Below are 22,858 nucleotides of genomic sequence, written 5' to 3'. Positions count from 1 at the left end.
AATGGGAAATTAGTTCACATATGTGAAATGTGTTTAACACTAAATGTCTGAGCTCATGTTAAATCTCCTGTTATTCCTTTGTTGCTTACAGTGATGTGAAGGTCAGTAGATAATCCATCTATGGAATAAGTTCTGAAATGCGTTTCATAGAAGAAATGACACTGGATGTGACCATTTTAATTAGATGCACCGAATGGTGGCCCACATACATCATAATGTTTTTAAATCCAACTAAATAAAGAATCAGTGGGGAGACGGATCACTATTGGCTAACCATCACAACTTTTTTTTTTTTCTGCCTTCCTCCCTGCCTCTCCATCTCATCTACGGTTATTAAAATCAAGTTTACTGCTAACAATCATGACTGGAGAGAAATCTGGAAGCCACTCAAATCTGACGGAGTAGGTAATCTCTTTTTGCCAATTATTACTGCGTTAGTATTCTTGGATACACAGGTAACATCGTCTCTCTGGATTCATTTGGAAATGATCAATAAAACAAATGAGAAAACGAAATTTAAGTACCTGGAAACTGAAATGCTGGTGTGTCTGGAATTGAGAAATATTAGGAAACCTGCTCATTTCACTCATTAAAACCTTCAAGACACGCCCTTACCAAAGCAAACAGGTACCCTCCCCCCACCCACTCTTCTCAGTGAAGCCATTCAAGTTTCCGGTCCGTCTTTTCTAGTCACTGACTCCATGGCAATGGGCCACTGACTGCCCTTAAGGGAAACAGAATCTCTGGCAAGGCTGAGACTTTTAATAATTCCACTTGTCAATATAGGTCAGAGAGAAACAGATGGATTCGTACCAAGTAACTTAACAAACTACTAACAAAATGAGTAGCCCCAGCAAGTGACCAGGCCCAGTGTCCCTTGGAACAACCAAACATCACATCATTAGTGTCCAAGAAAATCCACACCACCAACACCTGTCCATCAAACTGCTCAGAGAGTTGGGGTGTCTTCCTGCAATATTTTCTTGATTTACCGTTTCCCAAAAAGGTAAATGTATATTGGGTGGCTCATTCAAAGTGATTATTAATTGGATTATTAATTTCCTCCACAATTTATTTTTGACAAATACAAAAATATCTGCACAAGAGGGCATATTTTGAGGTACAAGTTTCCTGATAGGAATATTGTCCAGAAATACCAGTTTCTGTTGACCAAACTTCCCTCTCAGGGAAGGACAAGAATCTAGAAATATCACTTTCAATACCCAGGATCTCAAGTCAGCCCTAACACAGAAGAGACACTCCTCCTGCTCTCCTCTTTTCCTTGAGCTGTTCTAGTGTGCATCCTGCAGTTTGTAACAGATTGCCTTTTTGGTGACTTTGTTCTCTGATTCAGAAATATAAACACTGCTTCAGAGATTTATTTTACAATTCATCTTCTGATTTGTCATGGCTGGGAAGGTCGGCTTTCATATTTTCTATTCTAAATTACTTTGGAACAGATTTTGCAAACAGATTAAGGAATCGCTTTTGTCTGGACCGGAACAAACTCTGAAAGTTGGGACTCCAGTCCTCTCTCTCTTTTGTTAAAATGTAAACAATCAGAAACCCCACAATTTCCCAAAGCAATTATTTGGAAAAGAATAAACAGGTGCTTTGGAGACACTGGAGTTATAAAAAGAAAATGGCAAATTATATTTTCATGGGCCCAGCTGCTGCACTGATGTGATTCTGTGGAAGGTTCTCCTAGGATCTGAAGCTCAATCAGCAAATCAGTTGACATCATCCCTGTCTCCACCAACGGGACCACGGTGCCACCCCGCCCTCCTCCCTCTCAGGGCTTTCTGATGAAGCCCCTCTGCCAATGCCAGTCCCGAATCCATCAGCCCGAGGCTCCTTTGCTTCCCATTGACACTGGACGACGGGAGGCCCGTTCCGGTTTAACTAGGATTAGTGACCACTGGAAGGAGCAGTGTGGCGGGGCTGTAGCTCCTATCCACTTATTTCTATCTGTCCCAGCCCTAGTGTGCCTGACAAGCCAGGCTCAGCACACACTCTGCAGGGGCTGATTGGCGTGGCTGGCTGTCACTTTCTTTCAGTGGGAAACAGATAGGACCAGGCAAAGCAGATGGTCCCTCAAGGGGCACATCCCAAAAATCTGCTAGCAAACTCTGGTGGTGCCTTTCAAACAAACAGCAACTTACTGGAGAGGAAAATCAGATCTCCCTGGCCGCCTCCTGCCACAATCTACCCCCCGCCTGCAGACTTGCCCACTTAGGAGTTTTTTAATCCTTGGTGAGGCATAATAACTTTGGGGCAAAGGACAGCTTGTCTTTCTACTTCCCAGAGATAGCCACGTTCCCATATCTGTCAGTGGAATGCTACGATATCTGTCAGTGAAACCCGTTATCTAAGTAAGACCACCTTCAAGAGACCTGACCTGTGGATCATGGGCAGTCACCCAGTCCTAAGAGAAGCAAATACAAATACCACGTATTTGGCTGGCTGGGTGGAACTAAAGATGGAGCCAGTGACACCTCAAATGGCGAATGAAAACATGTTTCATCATAACACATTAATGGAGGTTTGTTTTTTTTCTTTCAAACTCCAAATAAACCCACAAATGACTTGGTAGAAGTCCTGGGTCTGACTGTATGGATTTGAACAAATCATCAAACATTTCTGGGCTTCATCTGTAAAATGAGGGGGCTGAGCTAGAAGATTTTTTTTTTTTTTTTTTGAGACGGAGTCTCGCTCTGTTGCCCAGACTGGAGTGCAGTGGCACAATCTTGGCTCACTGCAAGCTCCCCGTCCCGGGTTCACGCCATTCTCCTGCCTCAGCCTCCCAAGTAACTGGGACTACAGGCGCCCGCCACCACGCCCGGCTAATTTTTTGTATTTTTTGTACAGACGGGGTTTCACCGTGTTAGCCAGGATGGTCTCTATCTCCTGACCTCGTGATCCACCTGCCTCGGCCTCCCAAAGAGATTACAGGCATGAGCCACCACGCCCGGCCTGAGCTAGAAGATTTCTAAGGTCCCTTTGGCCCTAACATTCTAGAGTTCTTCGGGTGGGGGTGGGTCTCCTCCAACATTTCAGCAAATTGCACCTATAGTTAACCCGCCTGTTGATGCGGCATGGGTTAAAACGAAAGAGGCTGCTTCCATCACACACAGCTCACCTTTTCCACCGCCGTGTGTTCTTCATGTGTGACGTTTGTTTTTCTTGGTTCATTTTTAGACCTGCTCAGCCTTCTGGATACTTTTTCTCTGAGTAGGGTGGCATATCCAATGTGTTCATAGATGGGGTTAGTTGTCATTTTTGAAATGTACTCGGCAGCTTTTGTTTCTATGTACAGTGTTATCAAGCCATCTGTCACCAGATCGTGAATCGACTCAAACCTCTTCTCACCCACAAAGTGTTTCCCGTCGTGGAAGAGCCTGTAGTTTAAGGTCTGGTTTCCAAACCTGCCCGTGAGAGAATGAGGGATTACAACCACGTTAGAAATAAGCACAGTGTGGAATGATAACAATAGCAGCTAACGTTTTTTGAATACTTAGTGTATCCCAGGCACAGGGCTAAGCACTTGATGTGATTTTGTTCCCCCTAATGATCATAGATACCCTTTGAGACAGTATAACGGTTATGCCTGTTTTATTGCAAAGGCAACTGGTGCTTGAAGAGATGGCGGTTCCTGCTTGAGTTTATATGACTGGAACGAGGCAGACAGAGGTGGGGCTTAACCCCAGGCCATCACATGGAGTCATTTGATCCTAGAAATCACTAAGGTCATTGTCAGTATCCTTCTCATTTGTAAGGGTCAGAGGGTAATGCCTGATTTACAACTATGTTACTTATAAACTTACTTAACGGGAACCAGCTCTCCTCTATACCTGTCAATTACCTCTGCAAGGGATGCCCTGTCCTGGTCCTGATGCCCCCTTGTTAACGCATCTTTACCACCTCCAGCAGAGCACCCCATGCCTTCCGCCCTAGTTGGTGCAGCAGAAGGGAAGCAATAAGGTGTGCTAAACTCCCTGCTGGAGCTGTTGCCAGTGTCCCCACAATCTAACCTAGAGGTTTCCTCCTCTCTGGGCCCTGACCTTCCACCTACAGCCCCTGCTTGACTCCGCACTAGAACTGCCAGCTTCTGCTACTGAAGTGCTGGGAAGATAGGAAAGTATTTTGCACACCTAGAGCGCGTGATATAATAGCTTTTTAAGTTCGTCCTCATAATTACATTATTTAAGATATGCTGTAGACATGTTACAACTTGGAAAGTGTCATTGCACAGCCATAATAGGGAGATGGTGCATGGAACACACCATTGTGGGCCTGGGAAGGGCTTCCATGGACACCATTCCCTCTATGGAGAGAGGGCTTTCCAATTCCGAAGAGTTCACAAACGAACTTTTGGAAGACAATTCAGTTCTGAAATTGGATACCTTCCCCAAAATGTATAGGGCTACAGCGAGGATCAAATGACAGAAAATATTTGATCAAGGTTTGAAAAGTGCCATAAATGTGCTGTCTTTCTTATGTTGTGACGTTTAATACTTGTGATTTTGTGGTAAAGGCTCAGTAGAGTCTGTTCTACTGGCTCATTGGCCTGAAGAGTCATGACTGCCCTCACGACAGGTTCCTGGGGTCAACAAGGTGAACCCTGAGAGAACCCCATGAGCAAATGCAGGTCTTGTGAGGTCTGCACATGCAAGGCCAGGTGAAGGAGCCCTTCCTTCAACATGGGCTGCTGGGAGCTGAGGCAAAGACGCTGCAGCCTCGGCCAGCTAGATGGTGCAGGCAGAGGTGGCTGTAGAAACACTAACTTTCCAGATGGTTCTCCAGTTTACTGGGTGTCCGTGATCAGAGTCCCAGTGTCCACACCTACTGATAGCATCTGTGGCTGAGGAAATGTAAACAAACTCTGATATACTGCTGGTGCTTCGGAAACAAGTGAAGATATCAAGTAAGGAGTAGGGAGGGGTAATTGTTTATGGTAGTGGGTTTCTGTGTGGGATGATGAGAAAGTTCTGGAAATGAATATGGAGATGTTTGTACAACATTAAGAATGTACTTAATGCCACTGAATTTTACTTAAAAATTTTAAAAGGAGGCCAGGTGCAGTGGCTCCTGACTGGAATCCCAGAACTTTGGGAGGCTGAGACAGGCGGATGGCTTGAGCCCAGGAGTTCAAGACCAGCCCGGGCAACATGGTGAGACCCCATTCTCTACAAAAAAAAAAAAAAAAATTAGCCAGTCATGGTGGTGTGTGCCTGTGGTCCCAGCTACTCAGGAGGCTAAGGTGGGAGGCACTTGAGCCTGGAAGGCAGAGGCTGCAGTAAGCCACGATTGTGCCACTGCACTCCAGCCTGGGTGAGAGAGTGGGACCCCCCTCTCATAACATAAACATGGGGAAAATGATGAATTTTGTGTTATGTATACTCTGCTACAATTCTTAAAAATGGGCAAACATCAGTGAAGCCACTTGTTCAGCAATGAAAACAAGGAATGAAATGCGCCTCACCTGAGAGCCAGCGTGTAGCATCCTGGTTGCCGCTGGCTTTCTCTAAGGATGTAGGCACCCTCCACGCCTCCAAGAAGCTCATCCGCCTGCTCCCGAGAGATGATCCCGTGAAACCTGAAGGTACAAGACCATCAATGCTCTGAACAGACCACATACAGAATAAGGACCACAAAGAACTAGCCTTAAAAGGATGGTGGGGGCACCCAGAATCAACAGCCCCCCAACTGAGTGAAGAGGGGGGTGACTGCTGCCCATCTTAAGTGACTTGGAACCATCCCTCACATGCTCCAAACACAAGTATTCAAGCAGGCAAACAAAAGGAAGGATGCCCAGTCCACCTGGCTTTCTGCTATTGTCTTTGCTTTCAAGTTGAAAATGAAAGTTGAAACAAAAGGCCAGGTTACTCAACCACTGCCCCCGCTTTTTTTTAACCATGGGAAATAACAGAAGAGCAATTACCAATTTAGCTCTCAGCTCAGAGAACTATGTGTTATCCTAATTGCAAGTGGACATTTCTTGATTAGCAACCTGCTTGCTTCAGGTGCAGGGTGGTGTTAATTTTAGAGGCTCATTTTCTGGAAAGAGGTAGCTATCATCAACATTCTTCCAGTTATTTACATTTGGAGAGCAATAGCTCATGGGTATTTTAGAAAATGTACCTATTTTTCTTTTTTAAAGATAAATTTATCTTCTCTACCATTTTAAAACCCATATGCATGCATGTGGAAAATGTGGCATATCCGGGAGGGTTGTGTGCTGGCCCATGATCACTCTGACGTGGAGGCAGTTGTCTGAGGCCCAGAGAGTGGACAGTGACTCCACAGAGGAATAGGGAGAGGTAGGAGTTGGGTCAGGAACCAGCCCACGTTCCCTGTTGCCTTTAAGTAAATACAGCTGCTCCTCCCACAGGACTGGAGATTTGATCAACCAGTATTTCATGGAAAGTGGGGCAAGCTGGGTTGGGGAATGAGGCAGTCCCAAGGGACTCCAAGCTTCTGGGAAAGGAGTAACACCTTTCTAGGATTATCCAACCTTGGAGAACTTTGGATAATAAATCAGAGAATAAATTTTCTGGACAGAGAAAAACACCTTTACTTTCTTGAAGTGGAGGAAAGGGAAGTCAGCTAGACAAATTTTGTTTTGTTTTGTATTTTCCTCAGGAATGCAAAGATTAAGTTAGAGTACAAATGCAGAAGGATAACATTTTTAAAAGTGCCTATCACAATATTTATTTCCTAATTCCCTCTATCCTTAAAAAGTAGACCTTCCAAGCTGAAGCTTCTGTCCAAGGAAAGTGAGGTCAGAAGCAGCCTGTGGCTTTGTGTTTCAAAATCGCTTCTTAAAGGTGTACGGCAGTGATGGCCTGGAAGAAAAAGGCTTTCTGGCTTCCCAAATTTTGATTTTAAATCTCAACAGCTGATGCCTGGAGGTCTTGGAGCAATGCTCTTCTGAGTGAGGATGAACGTTCTGTGAATCCCCGGTTCTGGTGGGAGGGACTGAGGCAGAGCCCAGTCTCAGGGGGTCTAACTGGCCCTGCATAGCAGGTGTGGATTGGAACCGGGAGGCCAGTTTATTGGGGCCTGGAGCAGAGGTGTTGGAGCTTTGATAGTGAGGCCACTGGACCTAGGAACTTTGTGGAGGAGCCTCCTGTGCGGCCTGAGCCAGGTTGGAGAGGATGGGACAGATGGCCTGGGCAAAGAGCCCTGGGGGCAGCCTTGCGGATGGGTTGGCGGGTGGGTTGGCAGTGAGTGTGGGGGTGGGTGTGGGGGGAGGGACATGCAGCAGGAGAGTGGGAGGGGCAGACAGCATTGCCAATATTCCCACACATAAGTAGAAAAGACAAAAGCTGGGATGTCGAAGACACAGCCTGTGGGCCAGAGTAACAATAGCAGGACAGGGCACGCAGAGGGACCTGCCCCAGGTCACTCCAGGAGAAGGGACAGGAAAAGGGGTAGTCTCTAAACAAGGCAGTTAACCCAAAAGCAGCTAGATTTTTTTTTTTTTTTTTGGAGAGAGTCTCACTCTGTAGCCTAAGCTGGAGTGCAGTGGCGCGATCTCAGCTCGCTCACTGCAACCTCCGCCTCCCAGGCTCAAGCAATGCTCCTGCCTCAGCCTCTCGAGTAGCTGGGACTACAGGCACACGCCACCATGCCCGGCAAATTTTTTGTATTTCAGTAGAGATGCGGGGGGGGGGGGGGGGGGGGGGGGGGGCCGGTCTCACCATGTTGCCCGGGGTGGTCTCGAACTCATGAACTCAGGCGATCAACCCGCCTCGGTCTCCCAAAGTGCTGGGATTACAGGTGTGAGCCACTGTGCCCAGTCAAAAGCAGCTAAGTCTTATGTTTCTTTTTTAATTCTTGATTTTGAGTATGCATACATTTTCTATTTTTATTTTTAATTGATACATAATTATTGTACATATTTATGGGGAACATGTGATATTTTGATACATAAATACAATGTATAATGATCAAATCAGGGTAATCAGGATGCCTGTCACCTCAAGCATTTATTGTTTACGTTAGGAATATTCGAAAGCCTCTCTTAGCTATTTTGGAATATACAATAAATTGTTTTAACTATAGTCACCTTACTGTGCTACTGAACACTAGAACTTAAGTTTTAATTCACTTGAATTGGCAAGTTTAAGTGATTGACCGCGTCAAACAGTGTCAATAACTAAATTAAATTCAATCATTCAAAAGAAGAAAATGACAATTTTGTGCACCTGAAGACCCAGTCTGTGGCTTGTCATCCCCTTTATGCATGGTTTTTAAAAGTCCAAATATCTCCAACCTATAATATCTAATATATTAGTATGACTGCAACTTGGTAAGAAAAAAGCAAGCATGCACAAAGACCAGAAGGAGATGAAGAGAAAGGGTTAGCAATGATTCTCTTTCACGGTGGAACTATGGGTATTTTCCCTCTTCTATTTGCCTTTATTTTCTAATTTTCCAAGTTAATTGGTATGAATTTATTAATTTTTTTTTGGTACAAGGTCTCACTCTGTTGCCCAGGCTGGAGTGCAATGGTTCAATTGACCTCCTGGGCTCAAGTGTTCCTCCCACCTCCCACCTGTGGTCCTGAGTACCTGGGACCATAGGCATGTGCCACCATGCCTAGGTAATATTTGTATTTCTTGTAGAGATGAGGTCTTCCCATGTTGCCCAGGCTGCTCTTAATCTCCTGAGCACAAGTGATCTGCCTTCCCTGGCCTCCCAAAGTGCTGGGACTACAGGTGTGAGCCACTGTGCCCAGCCATAATTTATTTTTAAAAACAAAAGTAATACCTGTGCACAGCAGAAAATTCCAATTTCAAAAGTTGAAGGTATAAAAGAACTAAAAATGCAAAATTCCTCTCTCCCTAAAGGTATCCATTGTCAATAGTTTCTTGTGATTCCTTCTAGGAATAAATGTGTATGTGCGTTTCCCGAATGAAGCAGGTATTACTTTTTAAGTGGAAGAAAAAAAACACCCTTCGTTTTTTAAAAAATAAAGGGAAACACAGAATCTGAAGGTTTTAGGCTAATTACCATCTAATAAAAGATGTTCCTTTTGGTAGTTAAGAAAATACTTCCTTAGTCTCAAGACTCTCATATGTTTTACATGAATTGGGGGTAAGAAGATGAGAATTAAAAAGTTATTTGACAAAACTTTTCTGCAAAAAGAAAATGCATAATAAACAGCTCCTTTTAGAATTCATATGCAAAAGTGTATATGGTAGGTTTTCATTTTCTTCTATTTTTTTAAATTGTGCTATCTTCAAGAAAAAAACAAATAAGCATACTGAGGAAAAAAAGCCATACTACAACATAGATTAGACAGTAGGGACATGGGGTAGAGAGGAGCGGAGGCCAGTGCCCCCAGGCAGGCATTCCAGAGGTGCTGGTCAAATTCCCAGGGTGTTGCAAGGAAGGTTCTGAAATGCAGCTGTGGCAATTAGGAAGGTGCACTGGGCTGGGACCACTAAGAGGGTCATTAATCATAAAGATGAGGCTCTGACGGGTAAGGGAATAAGACGAAGGTTTGAGATTGGCTGTGAGAGCTTGGAAGGTAGACTCGAAAGAGACGTTGCCTCACAACGCCTCCAGGTTGGACTTGGGAAGAAAAGTGATTGATGCATCTCCTCTCCCCTGGCCTATTCTGCCTGCCCTCTGTGATGTGCTGTACACACCATAGGCTTAGACTGTGAATTATTTTTATGGTCATGCGTATTTGCTGGGCAGTAGGTTTTGGAAAAAGTGAAACAAAACAAGAGTTGAAATTAAGAGAAAAATGGAAAGGGGAGTATTAAGGCAATTTGGCTAATACACCCAAGCCAAGAGATATCATCATTTGGGTTTTATGAGACTGCAGGGAAGTGGGATGCCTGTCCTGACCACTGCACCGAGATACACGAAAGTCAGGAACTCACATACAATGTACCATCTTGGACACACCAAACGTTTCTATTGTGTTGAGGTAGAAAGTGAAATGAAACACTAACAGAGAGCCTCCATTATGAAAAATGCTGCCTTTCATTTCAAGTACTTGCCAGGCACTCAGTAGCTCTTTTGTGGAGGGAAAAGTAGCGCAAAATGCTCTACCTCCCACATTAATGGAAACCAAGCACTTGACTACTATAAAAAATATTAATTCAAAGGAGTCTGATTGCATTTATTCTTATCATTAAACTCTTGCACAATAGACATATGACCATATATTAGAAAATTTGTAATATTTAAATGACACATTAAATGACTACTTATTAAATTATTAAAACAAAGAATAGTATAATACATACTCTCTTCCATAATACTTTGGTCTGTTTTCCACCTATATTAAAAAGAAAAAAAAATTAATAATGCATTTGAATTCAAATCAGCTAGATAAAAATGCTATTCAAATAAACAGAACTAGGGTCCTGGTAGTAATTTTATTACAGATTGTATCCTCCAAATCAGAGATCCATGAAGCTATGGAGTTATAATCAGCACATTCCAGTATCAGGTAGGAATGACCTAGAATCAATCATTAGGCTCATTTCCCACCCAAACCCAATCATCCAATAAGAGAATTTTCAACAAAAACAAAGCGATGCTTATTTTAGTATTAAGGAACTTGTAAGGATATTATAAGCCTTCATCCTGAAGGATAAAACAACTACTCTGTCATGAATAAAACATAAGCATTTATTTTACTCTGTGCCTAATTGTTTTTATTATGTATTTATAATTAAAACAACGAGTCTACCTGGATTAAAAAATAAAGCAGACTTAACTTGATCATGTTCTAAATAAAATCAATATTTTAACATTCTTATTTTTTCAATATGTGGCTAATGAGCTGAAATTCATTTGACACCAGAGGTGCAGGCTACAGGGGACAAGATTTATGACTTGACTAAAACACAAACATTCCAGAAAGGATCTTTCAATCACAGCTTTAGCCTTGATTGAAAAATCACATCTGATTTTTCTCACATACATGATCATCTGCTTTCATAAGAGCTTTGTTTTCACATGTTTATGATGTTGGAGTTGGTGAGAAAGTGACATGATTTCTCATGCTCGGCCTTTGTTCTTCTCTCCTAACTCCAGGGACACTCAAAACATTGTAGAGCCACATTAAGTTATGAGTTTTTATGAATGGGTATATGTATGACAGCAAGTTTATGTTTATTCACTGTTGTAGGATATGAGCTTGGCAGCTGTTTTATTCACAGTCATTTCTTCCTAGAGTCAAATGGACAGTTATCACAGCAGGGCTCAGAGACAGGCACAGTAGCAGGATTTCATGATATGGGGCAGTTTCCTGGCCTAGCTCCATCCTCCAAAGGATGCAGATCTGAATAGGTAACAGGACACTGGGAGCTAGGGGAAAAGGCTCAGAAAGGCGGAGCTGGGGCTTTGGGGACCACACTCACAATGCTGCCTAGGACAAGCCTCGCTGGTACAAAACTTATCATCTAGACACTTCTAAATATGTGTTCACTCTTCTGTGCATTTTACACCTGAGAATTACTCAACCAAGCAGGACATCCATAACTTAATCTTCAAGGTTCAAAGCCTGCTCGGTGTCATTTGTGAAGGAAGATTTAAATAATATCATTAATAGAAGCAGAAAGTGTGTAAAAAGGCACCTGGTTATCTGATATCCTTTCTATAAATGATGTGTGCCATTATTCTACAGGCTGGTACGCTTTTTAATATCATTCGTTTGGCTTTCAAAGTTCTTTTTTAGTTTTATAATATTATAGATATGTGACTGTAAAACCAACATGCCAGAGAAGAAATTTAGAACTAGAAAAGCCAATGAAAGTCGACGATATATAATGGCAAAATCTCCATTCTTTGAGAGGCGATATTCCAAAATTTGAAGTGATTCTCTATATATGAGGACAATTTTTAAATTTCCATCTTTTTGGCTGAACCGTAGCACAAGTTTGCAAAATCTGGGTGTACCTCTCAACCCTATTCCCTTCCTGTATCTTCTTATTTCCCTAAAAGAGAAAGAGTTACTAATCTAACTTCCCAGATGAGCCACATGGTAACACTACTAACTCTTGGCATGCAGGTAAACAGTTAATAAATGCTGAATTTAATTGATTCTTAACAAGACAACAAATTGCTTTCAGTTCATCAACCAATCATAAAAATACACAGCACCCTTATGTTCTGGGCCCTATGCTCAGGCCAGCCATGTGCATGAAGTAATGACCTTGCAGGTGCAGAGAGGAAAGGTATGAGGCGCTCAGGGGTGTTCTGCACTTGCAGCAGAGGGAAACACTTAAGGAGAAATCTAACATAGACCCCCAAAGAGGGAAGCTGATATTTAGGGTGCCTTGAAAGATGCCAGATAAGATTCTGCCCAGAAGAGAGTTTGATCCAATTGAGGGACAAATCTTCTGAAAATGAAAACCACTAGAAAATAAAAGAAGAGCCCTGAATTGTGTGGGACAGGCATGGAAGAGGGCCATGGAATATGTCCCAAATATTGCATGAGATATATACTAATACATGATTCCTTGTATATCTGAAATTTAAATTTAATTAGGCATCCTGGTCCCTCCTTCCCTCTCTCCCTTCCTCTCTTCTCCCCTCCCTTCCTCCCTTCTACCCTTCCTTCCCCTCTTCTCCCCTCCCTTCCTCCCTTCTACCCTCCCTTCCCCTCCCCTCCCCTCTTCCCCCTCCCCTCTTCCCCCTCCCCTCCCTTCCTCTTCCCTTCCCTTCCTACCTCCCTCCCTCTCTCCTTTTCTCCCTCTCTTCCCCACTCTCTCCTTCTTTCCTAAATCTGGCAACCCTATGTAGGGGATAGGAAAGACGGAAGTAAGAGAGAGTAAAGATAGAGGACGTGGTTGGCCATCTGATCACTGCTTCTACTGGTTGAGGGCCATTTTGGTAGCAATCCAATCTCTCCTTCCTTTTTTGTCCCTGAAGCTCTTAAAGAAAATATATGTGTCCTTGTCAATGTCAAAGAGAGAGAGAGAGGCTGGGATCAAAAAAACAAAATCCTCTTCTTTTTATAAACTTTTTACTCACAGGAGTCTAAACACAGTCTCTATTTCTATACTTCACTAAGCTTTAAACCAGTCAAGAGCTTAATGTTTAAGTTAAATGATGCTATACAAATCATACAACGTCTACATTTCTTCAAGGTGGATAATACTGGATCCTCAGATCCAGACAGAATAGGTGGCTGGGGGCTAGGGCTCCCAGGGACAAAGGTCTGCCAAGAGACTAAGAACCTCCATGCTGTGCCCCCGGCAGTGCCTTAGAGAAGCCTGACTCACTCCCTGGGCAAGGCTCCGTGTTGGCCATCAATGGAAACCAGGACCCACCTGTGAAACTGAATTTAATTAAAGAAACTGTAATTCTCAATTTCTGCTTCCAATTGTATGAGATTCTCTTCAGTAGGTGTGAAGGCGACAGGATAGTTGATAAATAAAAAGTAAGGCAACTCAGAAATTCTTCTTGCATTCTCATTGAAAACTATGTTTGTTAAAATCAGGCAACTTAATAAAAAAATTTAGGCAGTCACATGGATTCAGAAAGGAATGGAAAATGCAATATATCATGACAAGAATGAAGATTGGTTCTGGAGCTTCCCTGCCACTGTGACTATCCTAGGACAGCAGCTGCAGCTGGTCAATCCATCACCTGGTGAACCTGGCGTTTGTGAATATGACTGACAGCTGTCGGATCGGCCATGTCTGCTCTTGGGATTTAGTGCTCTGACTCCAAGAAGTGAAAGCAGCTCATTCTTTTTAAGAGAAAGAAAATATGTAGTCGTGTTAGATGGATTACTAGTTCTTCTAATACTGGGTCCTTAGGTGATCCAGCTGGCTCAAAAAGGAACACCTCTCTTTACAGAGGGAGAGCACCAAGTAGGAGGTCATTGAGTGAGAAAACACATGAAATGGGTCCTTCCCAAGGCACAGACGGTTTCACTGTATATGGTGTGACCATGCAGAATGGTGGCTGATTCTTTTTTTTTTTTTTTTTTGTGAGACAGAGTCTCGCTCTGTCGCCCAGGCTGGAGTGCAGTGGCGCGATCTCGGCTCACTACAACCTCCACCTCCCGGATTCAAATGATTCTCCTGTCTCAGCCTCCTGAGTAGCTGGGATTACAGGCGCACACCACCGTGCCTGGCTAATTTTTGTATTTTAGTAGAGACAGGGGTTTCACCATGTTGCCCAGGCTGGTCTCGAACTCCTGAGCTCAGGCAATCTGCCCAACTCAGCCTCCCAAAGTGCTAGGATTACAGGCGTGAGCCACTGTGCCTGGTTGGCTGATTCTTTTTAAAAATAAAACTGAACATTTTATTCTAAATAAGCATCATCTACAAGAGAATAGTCACCCAAAGGAGGCACAATACATGCCACTTATATCCCTGTTGACCAGAACATTTTTGGAATTTCTCTTTTGGAACTACCTTAATATATACCACCCTTTCTTGTGAATATCCTTAAAGGTACACTTCTCAAAGTGTGGACTGGTCATTCAAAACAGAAACTTCAAGTTGCTTGTTGAAGACTGCAGACAGCATCCCCATCTCGAACCAGCTGAACCAAAATTACTGAGGGTAGAGGTATGACGTGTAATTTAATCAAGCCCCCTAGATGATTTTAAAGCATATACTAAAGTCAGAATCACTGTATGTAGAAATATACATACATTTATTTTTTTGAGAATGGATTTGAGAGTGCATGTTATTTCAGCAAACCGGCATAAATTATTTGGAGCCAAGACCAGTAAGTAAACGGGGTGAGTGATCAAACTAGGAAAAACATTTGAGACAAAAACGAGGCATGATCATAAGAGAATAAGATTTTCACTATGACTTGCTCTGAAGGAATTTTAGAAGAGACGTTCCCAACACGCTCTGAGCAATGGGAATTTTAGAAGAGACGTTCCCGACACGCTCTGAGCAATGGGAATTTTAGAAGAGACGTTCCCGACACGCTCTGAGCAATGGGAATTTTAGAAGAGACGTTCCCGACACGCTCTGAGCAATGGGAATTTTAGAAGAGACGTTCCCGACACGCTCTGAGCAATGGGAACTTGGCAGAAATGAAAGCAGAGCTTCCCAAGGTGACTGATGGGAAGGGACCAGGCCCATGTAACAGATGTGTTAAAATAACATCTATGTTATGACTTCATAGTTACATCTCAAGTATAATTAAATTGTTAGCACTGTGACTACTGGAGATGGGCTCAGTCCTGTCCCTACTATCCACAGTCCACACACCGTGCTCCTATATATATGAGGCCATGCGCATGTTATGTTTTCAGCCCAACGGTCTCATCATCCTATGTTCATCCTCTGCACTCATCAAACCAAATGAGGCCATAAGTGTGTGCCCTCTAATATGTCTATCATTTGTACGTGGTCTTATTTTAAGATCCTGAATTATCTTTCAAATGAGCCAGATCACATGTGGGTTAAGACGGCAGGCTCTGGACTCAAACTGCCTAGGTTTGAGGCCAGATCTGTGGGAATTTAAGCAAGTTACCTATTTCTGTACTCCTCAGTTTTCTTATCTTTAAAATGAGAATGATAATAAAAGTACCTGCCTCATGGGGTTGTTGTAAGAGCTAAATGAATAAATATGTGTAATATGCTTGCAACAGTGCCTGGCGCAGACAGCCAGTCAGTTGCTATGAGCTATCACCGGGATCCTAAGAAGGTCTCCTCTGTATAGAAGGAAGGGTTAGGCCCATCCCTTGCTGTGTTCTTAGAGCTCCTTTTACGTGTCTCCATTAGAAAACTTATCTCACCATATTTTAAATATTTATTTGACATTTTTTTCCTAACTGTTCTGTGGAGCAGCAATTTTGTCTTCATCATTCACCTGTTTCCAGGATTTCTCCCAATGTCTGTCACAGAGTAAATGCAGCTACCCCTTGTTATCTGAGTCTCACCCATTCCTAAAAAATGTATAGGGCAGCAAAGCTTCAAACAGCAAGAGCCTATATTCCATTACTTTACACAGAAAAAAAAATTCATTTTTACAGAATGCAAAAATATCCATTTTCCAAATATTACTAAAATGCTCCTAAATAATTACCTGACAATCTAATAGCAATCTTTTCACAATATAAAACATTTAAAAAACAATTGCCTAATTGTTTAACACTTAATGCAGTAATGAGTAGGTATATTTGTGTGCAGTCTACAGCTGAATAAATAGGAATTTCATTAGCCTTCTACACTGAGCATGTATTATTATAAAAATAAATAATGCAGTGATATTACCAAAGATTCGAAAGTTACTATCTAATTGGACCTGAGTTGGTAGTGCTCCTAGGGTCCTGGCCTAAACAAATACTGAAGGGCTAAACCCTCAGGGAAAAGGTAGGGAAATTACAGATATAATGTGCTATATGTTTAAACAGGATCAGGAGAACACAGATATGAGAGAAGCCCACCCTTTGTCTTTCAGCACCCTGCTACTCAGAGTGTGATCATGGGGCCAGCAGTATTGGCATCATCTTGGAATTTGCTAGAAATGTGGGATCTGCAATTCTAAGGGGATTCATAGATACATTAAAGTTTGAGAAGCTGCCACACATGAGAGAATGTGTCATAGCTGGTTTCTAATTGGGAATGGCTTTTAGCAAGTCCCGATAGCAAATATTCAAATAGTGAGTATTCGGAAAACAAGAGTGTCTGTCCTCATTACATGTTTGCAGAATGAGACACAGAATATGCATGTGGACCCTTGCTCATCAATCCAGTTACTGTGGGACTCTGAGTAGGTTATTACACTCCTTTGCATCTCATTTTTCTCAATTTTCAGTAAAACTGGAGTTATAAAAATGAGCTATTTTAATAAGGCTGTTTCACAGATTAGATGAGATACCACATGTGAGACTTGGACCATCGTGGCAATAGGTTCTCATTTATTGAGTGGCTACTCTGTGCCAGGCACAGTCCTGAAGGTTTCTCTCCTTTTCTCATTTAAGTCTCTAAACAATGCTCCAAGGTAAGTGAGTGCTGTTATTTTAAAGAGAACCACTAAATAGCGTGAGGTCACAGAGCTAGTTAAGTGGCTGAGCCTAGACAGGGACCACCCCTAAGTACTGCGCTTCACTCCTTCTCCAGTAGATACTAATCAGCGCTAATGCCTCTGTTGGCTCTCAAAATTTACAGTTTGACTAAATACATTAGATTATCTGAATGGTCTTCAGTTTTCTTTGCTAGGACTCGAGACCTTAAAATCTCTCTTGAATGAACTGAATTCCATCAATGAATTGGCAAATGTGAACTTCGGAAAAATTTGCCTAGGATGGAGTGACATTTGGGGTCTCTCAAATATTTCCCTGTGATTTGGATTCACGTGTATTCCCAAACTACCTGGTTTATTTCCCAATATATTTTTCAATTTTAAGTAAGACTTCTCAGTATTTTGCCAAGCTCCAAAGAACAGTAGGGTGACAGCTGCACAGTGAGAGACAGAAAGCATAATCCTTAAATGAGTTTGCTTTATAGTCAGATTATCATTGCCTAGATAAACACAAGTTCCTTTATGTTCAACACAAAGACATTTACAGAATATTGTGAGTCCTCTGTAAACAAGGTTTCCAATTATTGAAAGAACAAAGCTTTTGTAATCCCTCCGCAGCTGGTATATGTTAAGTTTTTACTTAATAGAAATAATTTAAAAACCCGACTTAGCAGCCTCCTACACAGGGCAGCTAGATTGCTGGATTTTCTGAGAGATGGATCAAGTAGGGGAGAAAAGGCTTTTGATGGGGGGATTTGTGCTGGTGATACTGGGGCAATTTCATCCACAAAAAATAAATATAGATAATTCCTTTTTAATTAGAAATCAAAGATTCCCCCACTGAAAAGGAGAGAAAGAAAATGCAAGTACTGAAATTTACACTCTTGTAGTCAAAGTGCAGAGCATAGAATGAAAATTGAGCAGACTCTAAAATCTCCCATTTCTTTCCATTTAGAATCTAAGGCCTAATTTTTTCCTCATGGCATTTCTTTAACACTTCTGGAAATCGAATAGGGCACTGACGAGGTGAATTCCTTCCTGTATTGATTAGAATGTACTATAAATGTACACTGGTCAGTCTTTCTGTAATAAATCTCCTTAAAAGGTGACCAATCGCTTTGCTAAGTTCTGTACATACACACAAGTTGGATACTTTAGCAACCTGATCAAAACATTCTGTGAACTTACAGATGCACACAAGTAGATCAGCTTAGGGGTGCTCGAGACAAAAGCAGTTCCCAATCATTTGGTTTATTTTCTGGCTTCACTTCTGCCCCCAAAATTTTCCAGAAATTATGATTATCAGTGATAATATTAGAGCAAACAAACATAAAATATTTTCTTTAGGCCAGTGGTTCTCAACTGGGAGGGGAGGTGATTCTGCTCCTCAAGGGACATTTGTCAAAGTCTGAGGAAATCTCGTCACATTATTCTCTGCTCAAAATTCCTCACTGGTTCCCCAATGCCACGTGGTCAAACCTACACAACTCAGCGGGACCTTCCCAGATCACCCTACTTAAAAGTGGGACCTCCTGTCCTTAGCACACCCCGTCCCTCTTCTTTGGCTTATTTTTTGCCTCATGACAGTTTTGACTGTCAGGACTCGGGGGAGGGTATTCCTGGCCTCTAGTGGATAGAATCCAGGGATGTTAATAAACATCACACAGTACATGTGACAACCCCCTACAACAAACAATTATCCCTCTAAAAGGTCAATAGTGCCAAGGTCAATAAACCCTGCTTTAGACTGGAAGAACTTTGAATTGTTAAGTATTCCCAAGGAAGAATATTAGAAACATTTTTTTTTAGCCAAAAATGCAAATAAGCAACAAAAACTTTAAATACATTAAGTAAAATGGAGTAAAAGGAAGGTAGAAAGAAATATTTGCTTTTGATAATGCTGATAATTTATAAAGGTAGCTTTTAAGAAAAAACAGTACTGGTGAGAGACCTCCAACTACTTAAGGAAATATATCAGATGAATACAAAATGGAACAGACTAAAATGTCAGTAAGATTAATAAGGGAACCTCCTCCCTCCCTGGAAAAATTTTAAACGAGGTTAAACTACAAAAAACACTAAAGAAGAAATTTATTTCTTGGGAGTGATCAGCCATGCTATGCATACATGTAAATTAATGTTGAATTCTTTACTGCTATGGGACTCCACACCTCACAGCATGTAGCTTTGAAATTTTGCCCTGATTGCTGGGTTGGAAACAAAACTTCCACCACTCACAGCTTTCCCAGGTCACAGAAGATTTCTCAGGAAGGAGTGGCTAAAGCACTGTCTAATGGCTGTCCAGTATGGGGCTCAGAGAAGTCATGTTTTCTCAGGGTTCATTACATAAGCACTACACACAATAAGTATTAATATCATAACAGAGGAAGGCAAATTGACAAAATTATTTATATTTATATTTTAAAAGTAATGGAAGGGCAACTACACCCAGACACACTCATACAAATACCCATGACTCGTGCATTGAGCCCTTTTGCTACTGGTTCTGATCTTCACCCAGTTCAGTCCTATTGACCTTGACCCAGAACTCCACTAAGGGGAGGGCCAGGAGGAGCAGAGGAGGAGCCAACATTTAACAAGTGCCTTCAGCGTGGGTATTTCAGGTCTCCCAACAAGCAAGTCACATGGAGACTGTCATTCCCATTTTGCAGTCGGGAAAAAGAAGGCCTGTATGGTTAACATTACTTGAAGATCATGCAGAGGCAGGGAGATGAGATCCAAACCAAGGTCTAATTGACTCCAAAGCCCATAATCTTCTCCTACACCAAAAGGAAGGGAAATTGCCCAAGGATAACAGATATAATGTACTTATAGAGAACACTGACTCTGCTGTTACAGATGGGTTGATAAGAAAATTGTTAAAACCCTAAAACATGGCCATTCTGGAGACCTGGGTAGACTGATCGGTACTCATCACACTCATCACACCTAATGGCTCAGCCTCCTTTGCTCTTCACCCCTGTGAATGCTACCACCCAGCGTATCAACCACTCAATGCCCAAGCTAGAAATCATAATCTCTGACTCCTCCCTCTTCCCAACCCCACTTGCAATCTGCCACGAAGTCTTCTTCATTGTATGCAATTCCTTAATTGCTCTTAAAACGGTCCCTTTCTCTCCAAGTCCACTGGGCTATCTACTCATCTAGACCACAAAAGTAGTCTTTTTACTGGTCTCCCTATATCCTTTTATCACCTTCCAATCTGTCATTCACACTTAAGTCAGAAAATGCAAGTCTTGTCGCATTGCTCTCAGCTTAGAATTCTTCACTGTTTCCCCACTGCTGCATGGTCAAACATACACAACTCAGTCGGACCTTCCCAGACCACCCTCCTTAAAAGTGGTAACTCCCCTCCTTGGCATACTCCATCCTTCTTTTCTGGAATATTTTTTCCCCATGACATTTCTCATCATCTGATATACTATATATTTTACTTGTGTGTTATGATGATCAATTTTATGTGTCAACTTGTGGGGGCCATGGGATTCCCAGATATCTGACAAACATTATTTCTGGTTGTGTCTGGGACGGTGTTTCTCCAAGAGATTAGCCTTTGACTCAATGACTGAGTAAAGAAGATGGCCCTCCCCAGTGTGGGTCAGTACTATCCTGTCCATTGAGGGCCTGAATAAAACAAAGAGGCAGAGGAAGGTTGTATTCATGCTCTCTCTTCCTGACTGCTAGAGCAGGAACACCGATCTTCTCCTGCCCTTGGTATTCTTGGTTCTTAGACCTTCAGACCCAGACTGGAATCAACACCATCAGCTCGAGAGCTCTCAGGCCTTCCAACTACACCACCTGCAACACACACATACGCACACACACACACATACACACACATACAATTGGTGCTATTTCTCTGAAGAACTCTGATGAATACATTTTTTTGCCAATATCTTCCATTCAAATGGAAACTATATAAGGGCAAAGATTACTGTGCTTTGCTTACTGCTATATCTCTAGAGTCTAAAACAGTCCTGGCCCTTCCCAAGTGCTCAATACGTATTTACTGGATGAACACATGAATAGCATCTAGGATCTTCCCTGGATGGTCCTTGCTTGTGTGTCCAGAATATGTTCTTACTGACACACATGCTCTTGCCCCATGACATCCTCACCCCTCAGTTCTTCATGTTCCTTATACATAGCTTCTGTAGTTTCTGAAGCACACCCTCGGCTGCTCATACTTCTAGGATATTATTTGGTGGGGTTATGTCCTCTGCCTGGAATTCTAATATTTGTTCTTCAGTCCCTCTATGCCTTAGCCTGGCAAAATCTCACTGATTTAATTGAAAAGTAAGAGCTGAAATGCTGCCATCTTGGGGAAGTCTCCTGCCTCTGAACTTTATAAAAGGCCTGAGTTAGGGCCATGGCGATCTTACTGGGATTGGGATTGTTGGCTTTTATGCGCTCTCGATGTGAGCTCCTTGAGGGAAGGGCTCCTGTTTCTTCACCTCTGTTGTCCCAGCATATTGCTCACGGTGTTCGCAGAGCTCAGCCTCACGGCATAACACAATAAGTGAAAGGCAGGTTTGCTTATGCTCCCAGATCCCTTTCAAAAGGGGTATCCATGGAAAAACTGGCACTGGTGGTAGCTCACACCTTGATGCTTTATGCTTCCAAGCTACGGGACAAAACTTGTTCCCCTGTCTGCTTTCTGAATCTCCAGAGTGAAGACTGAAGACCACAGGCAACAACTGTGACTTCGAGCCAGTGATTCTGCTAATCGAAGTCCCTCACATTCTTTAGATGGTGAACATGTGAACCAACATAAGCCACCCAGATGCTCTGCCCCTGGAATTTGAGACTTGAGTAGAAACCATTAAATGAAACTGTTAAGAGTTGATTCACATGCATGGCAGAGCCTAATAACAACAATAATCATTAATAGTTATTGAGAACTTATGTACCAGGCATTGTTCTAAGCACTTTCTTTACATATATCAACCCTGTCGATCCTCATGATTACCCAAGAGGTAAGATCAGTTATATCCATTTCCAGAGGACTAACTGAGGCACAGAGAAGCAAGGTGCGAAGGGCACGTTGGACTACCCTGGAACTCTGACGCTAACCATCACCTCTTACTGCCCAAGGTCTGTCAGTTTTGCTTCAAATCCTTCCTCAAGCCCTCTGACCAGCTTTTCTTTCCATCCAGGGAATTTCCTCATATCCTTCTAACCACAGTTGGTCCGCCCTCCTAGGCCCTGCCTTTTTTTTTTTTTTTTTTTTTGCTAAATTTAGTGAGAATAGACTTTTATTGCTTACAATAGAATTCTAAGTGATATTTCCATTAAATCAAAATCTCCAGGGCTGGAGCCAGGGTGTCTGTAAGGTTTGCCAGGCTCCACAGGTGATTCTGACTCACACCCAGGACTGAGAACTATGACTTTGGGAAGCAGTTCCAAAACCCTGAGAGAATAAATATTATCCTAGAAGCTTAGGACACCTTCGCAGCACCTTCCCATTGATTTTGATCCATTCTCACAGTGGGCTTCCAGGAACACCCAAAAGCCCAGCCATGAGTGGCACTCCTCTATCCAGCCCTTCTTCCCAGCAGCTCACTTTCACCCACTCTTCTTTGCTACATCTTCTTTGGCACCGTGATTCCTTGGCTCCATATGTTGGCTCTCAAAATCTGCCTTAGGCCCTCCTTGTTTGCACAACCCAATTAGGCATACTTTTCTGGCACTAGCCTGGCACTCTGTTGGCTAGAGTTTTTTGTACTCATCTTTGGCATCCTGGAGCCACAGGTCCAGGTGAAATGAATGTTTTCTCCCATCAAGCCAGATCCCCAGGAGGCCATGTTGGCTGGGCTGGCTGGCTGACCTCCCAACCAGGGCCAGAGAATCAAACGTGATGGGC

The 22,858-nt window shown here is 42.6% G+C and overlaps 1 protein-coding gene across 6 annotated transcripts in view; it reads right to left on the bottom strand.

The window, feature by feature from the left end:
- The window catches only part of CHN2 (chimerin 2), a 316,889-nt gene that overhangs the window by 109,286 nt on the left and 184,745 nt on the right, over positions 1 to 22,858 (bottom strand). For all 6 annotated transcript variants that reach the window (XM_055347250.2, XM_019031141.4, XM_055347251.1 and 3 more), the window contains 3 exons: positions 10,269 to 10,300; positions 5,483 to 5,596; positions 3,140 to 3,425 (listed from right to left, as the gene is read on the bottom strand). In XM_055347250.2, the coding sequence (XP_055203225.1) occupies positions 3,140 to 3,425; positions 5,483 to 5,596; positions 10,269 to 10,300 (432 nt within the window). The remainder of the gene's footprint in view (positions 1 to 3,139; positions 3,426 to 5,482; positions 5,597 to 10,268; positions 10,301 to 22,858) is intronic.

Source organism: Gorilla gorilla, chromosome 6 (assembly GCF_029281585.2).
Source record: "Gorilla gorilla gorilla isolate KB3781 chromosome 6, NHGRI_mGorGor1-v2.1_pri, whole genome shotgun sequence".
In the NCBI taxonomy this organism is placed as follows: Eukaryota; Metazoa; Chordata; class Mammalia; order Primates; family Hominidae; genus Gorilla; species Gorilla gorilla.
This window is presented reverse-complemented; position numbering and strand designations above follow the sequence as displayed.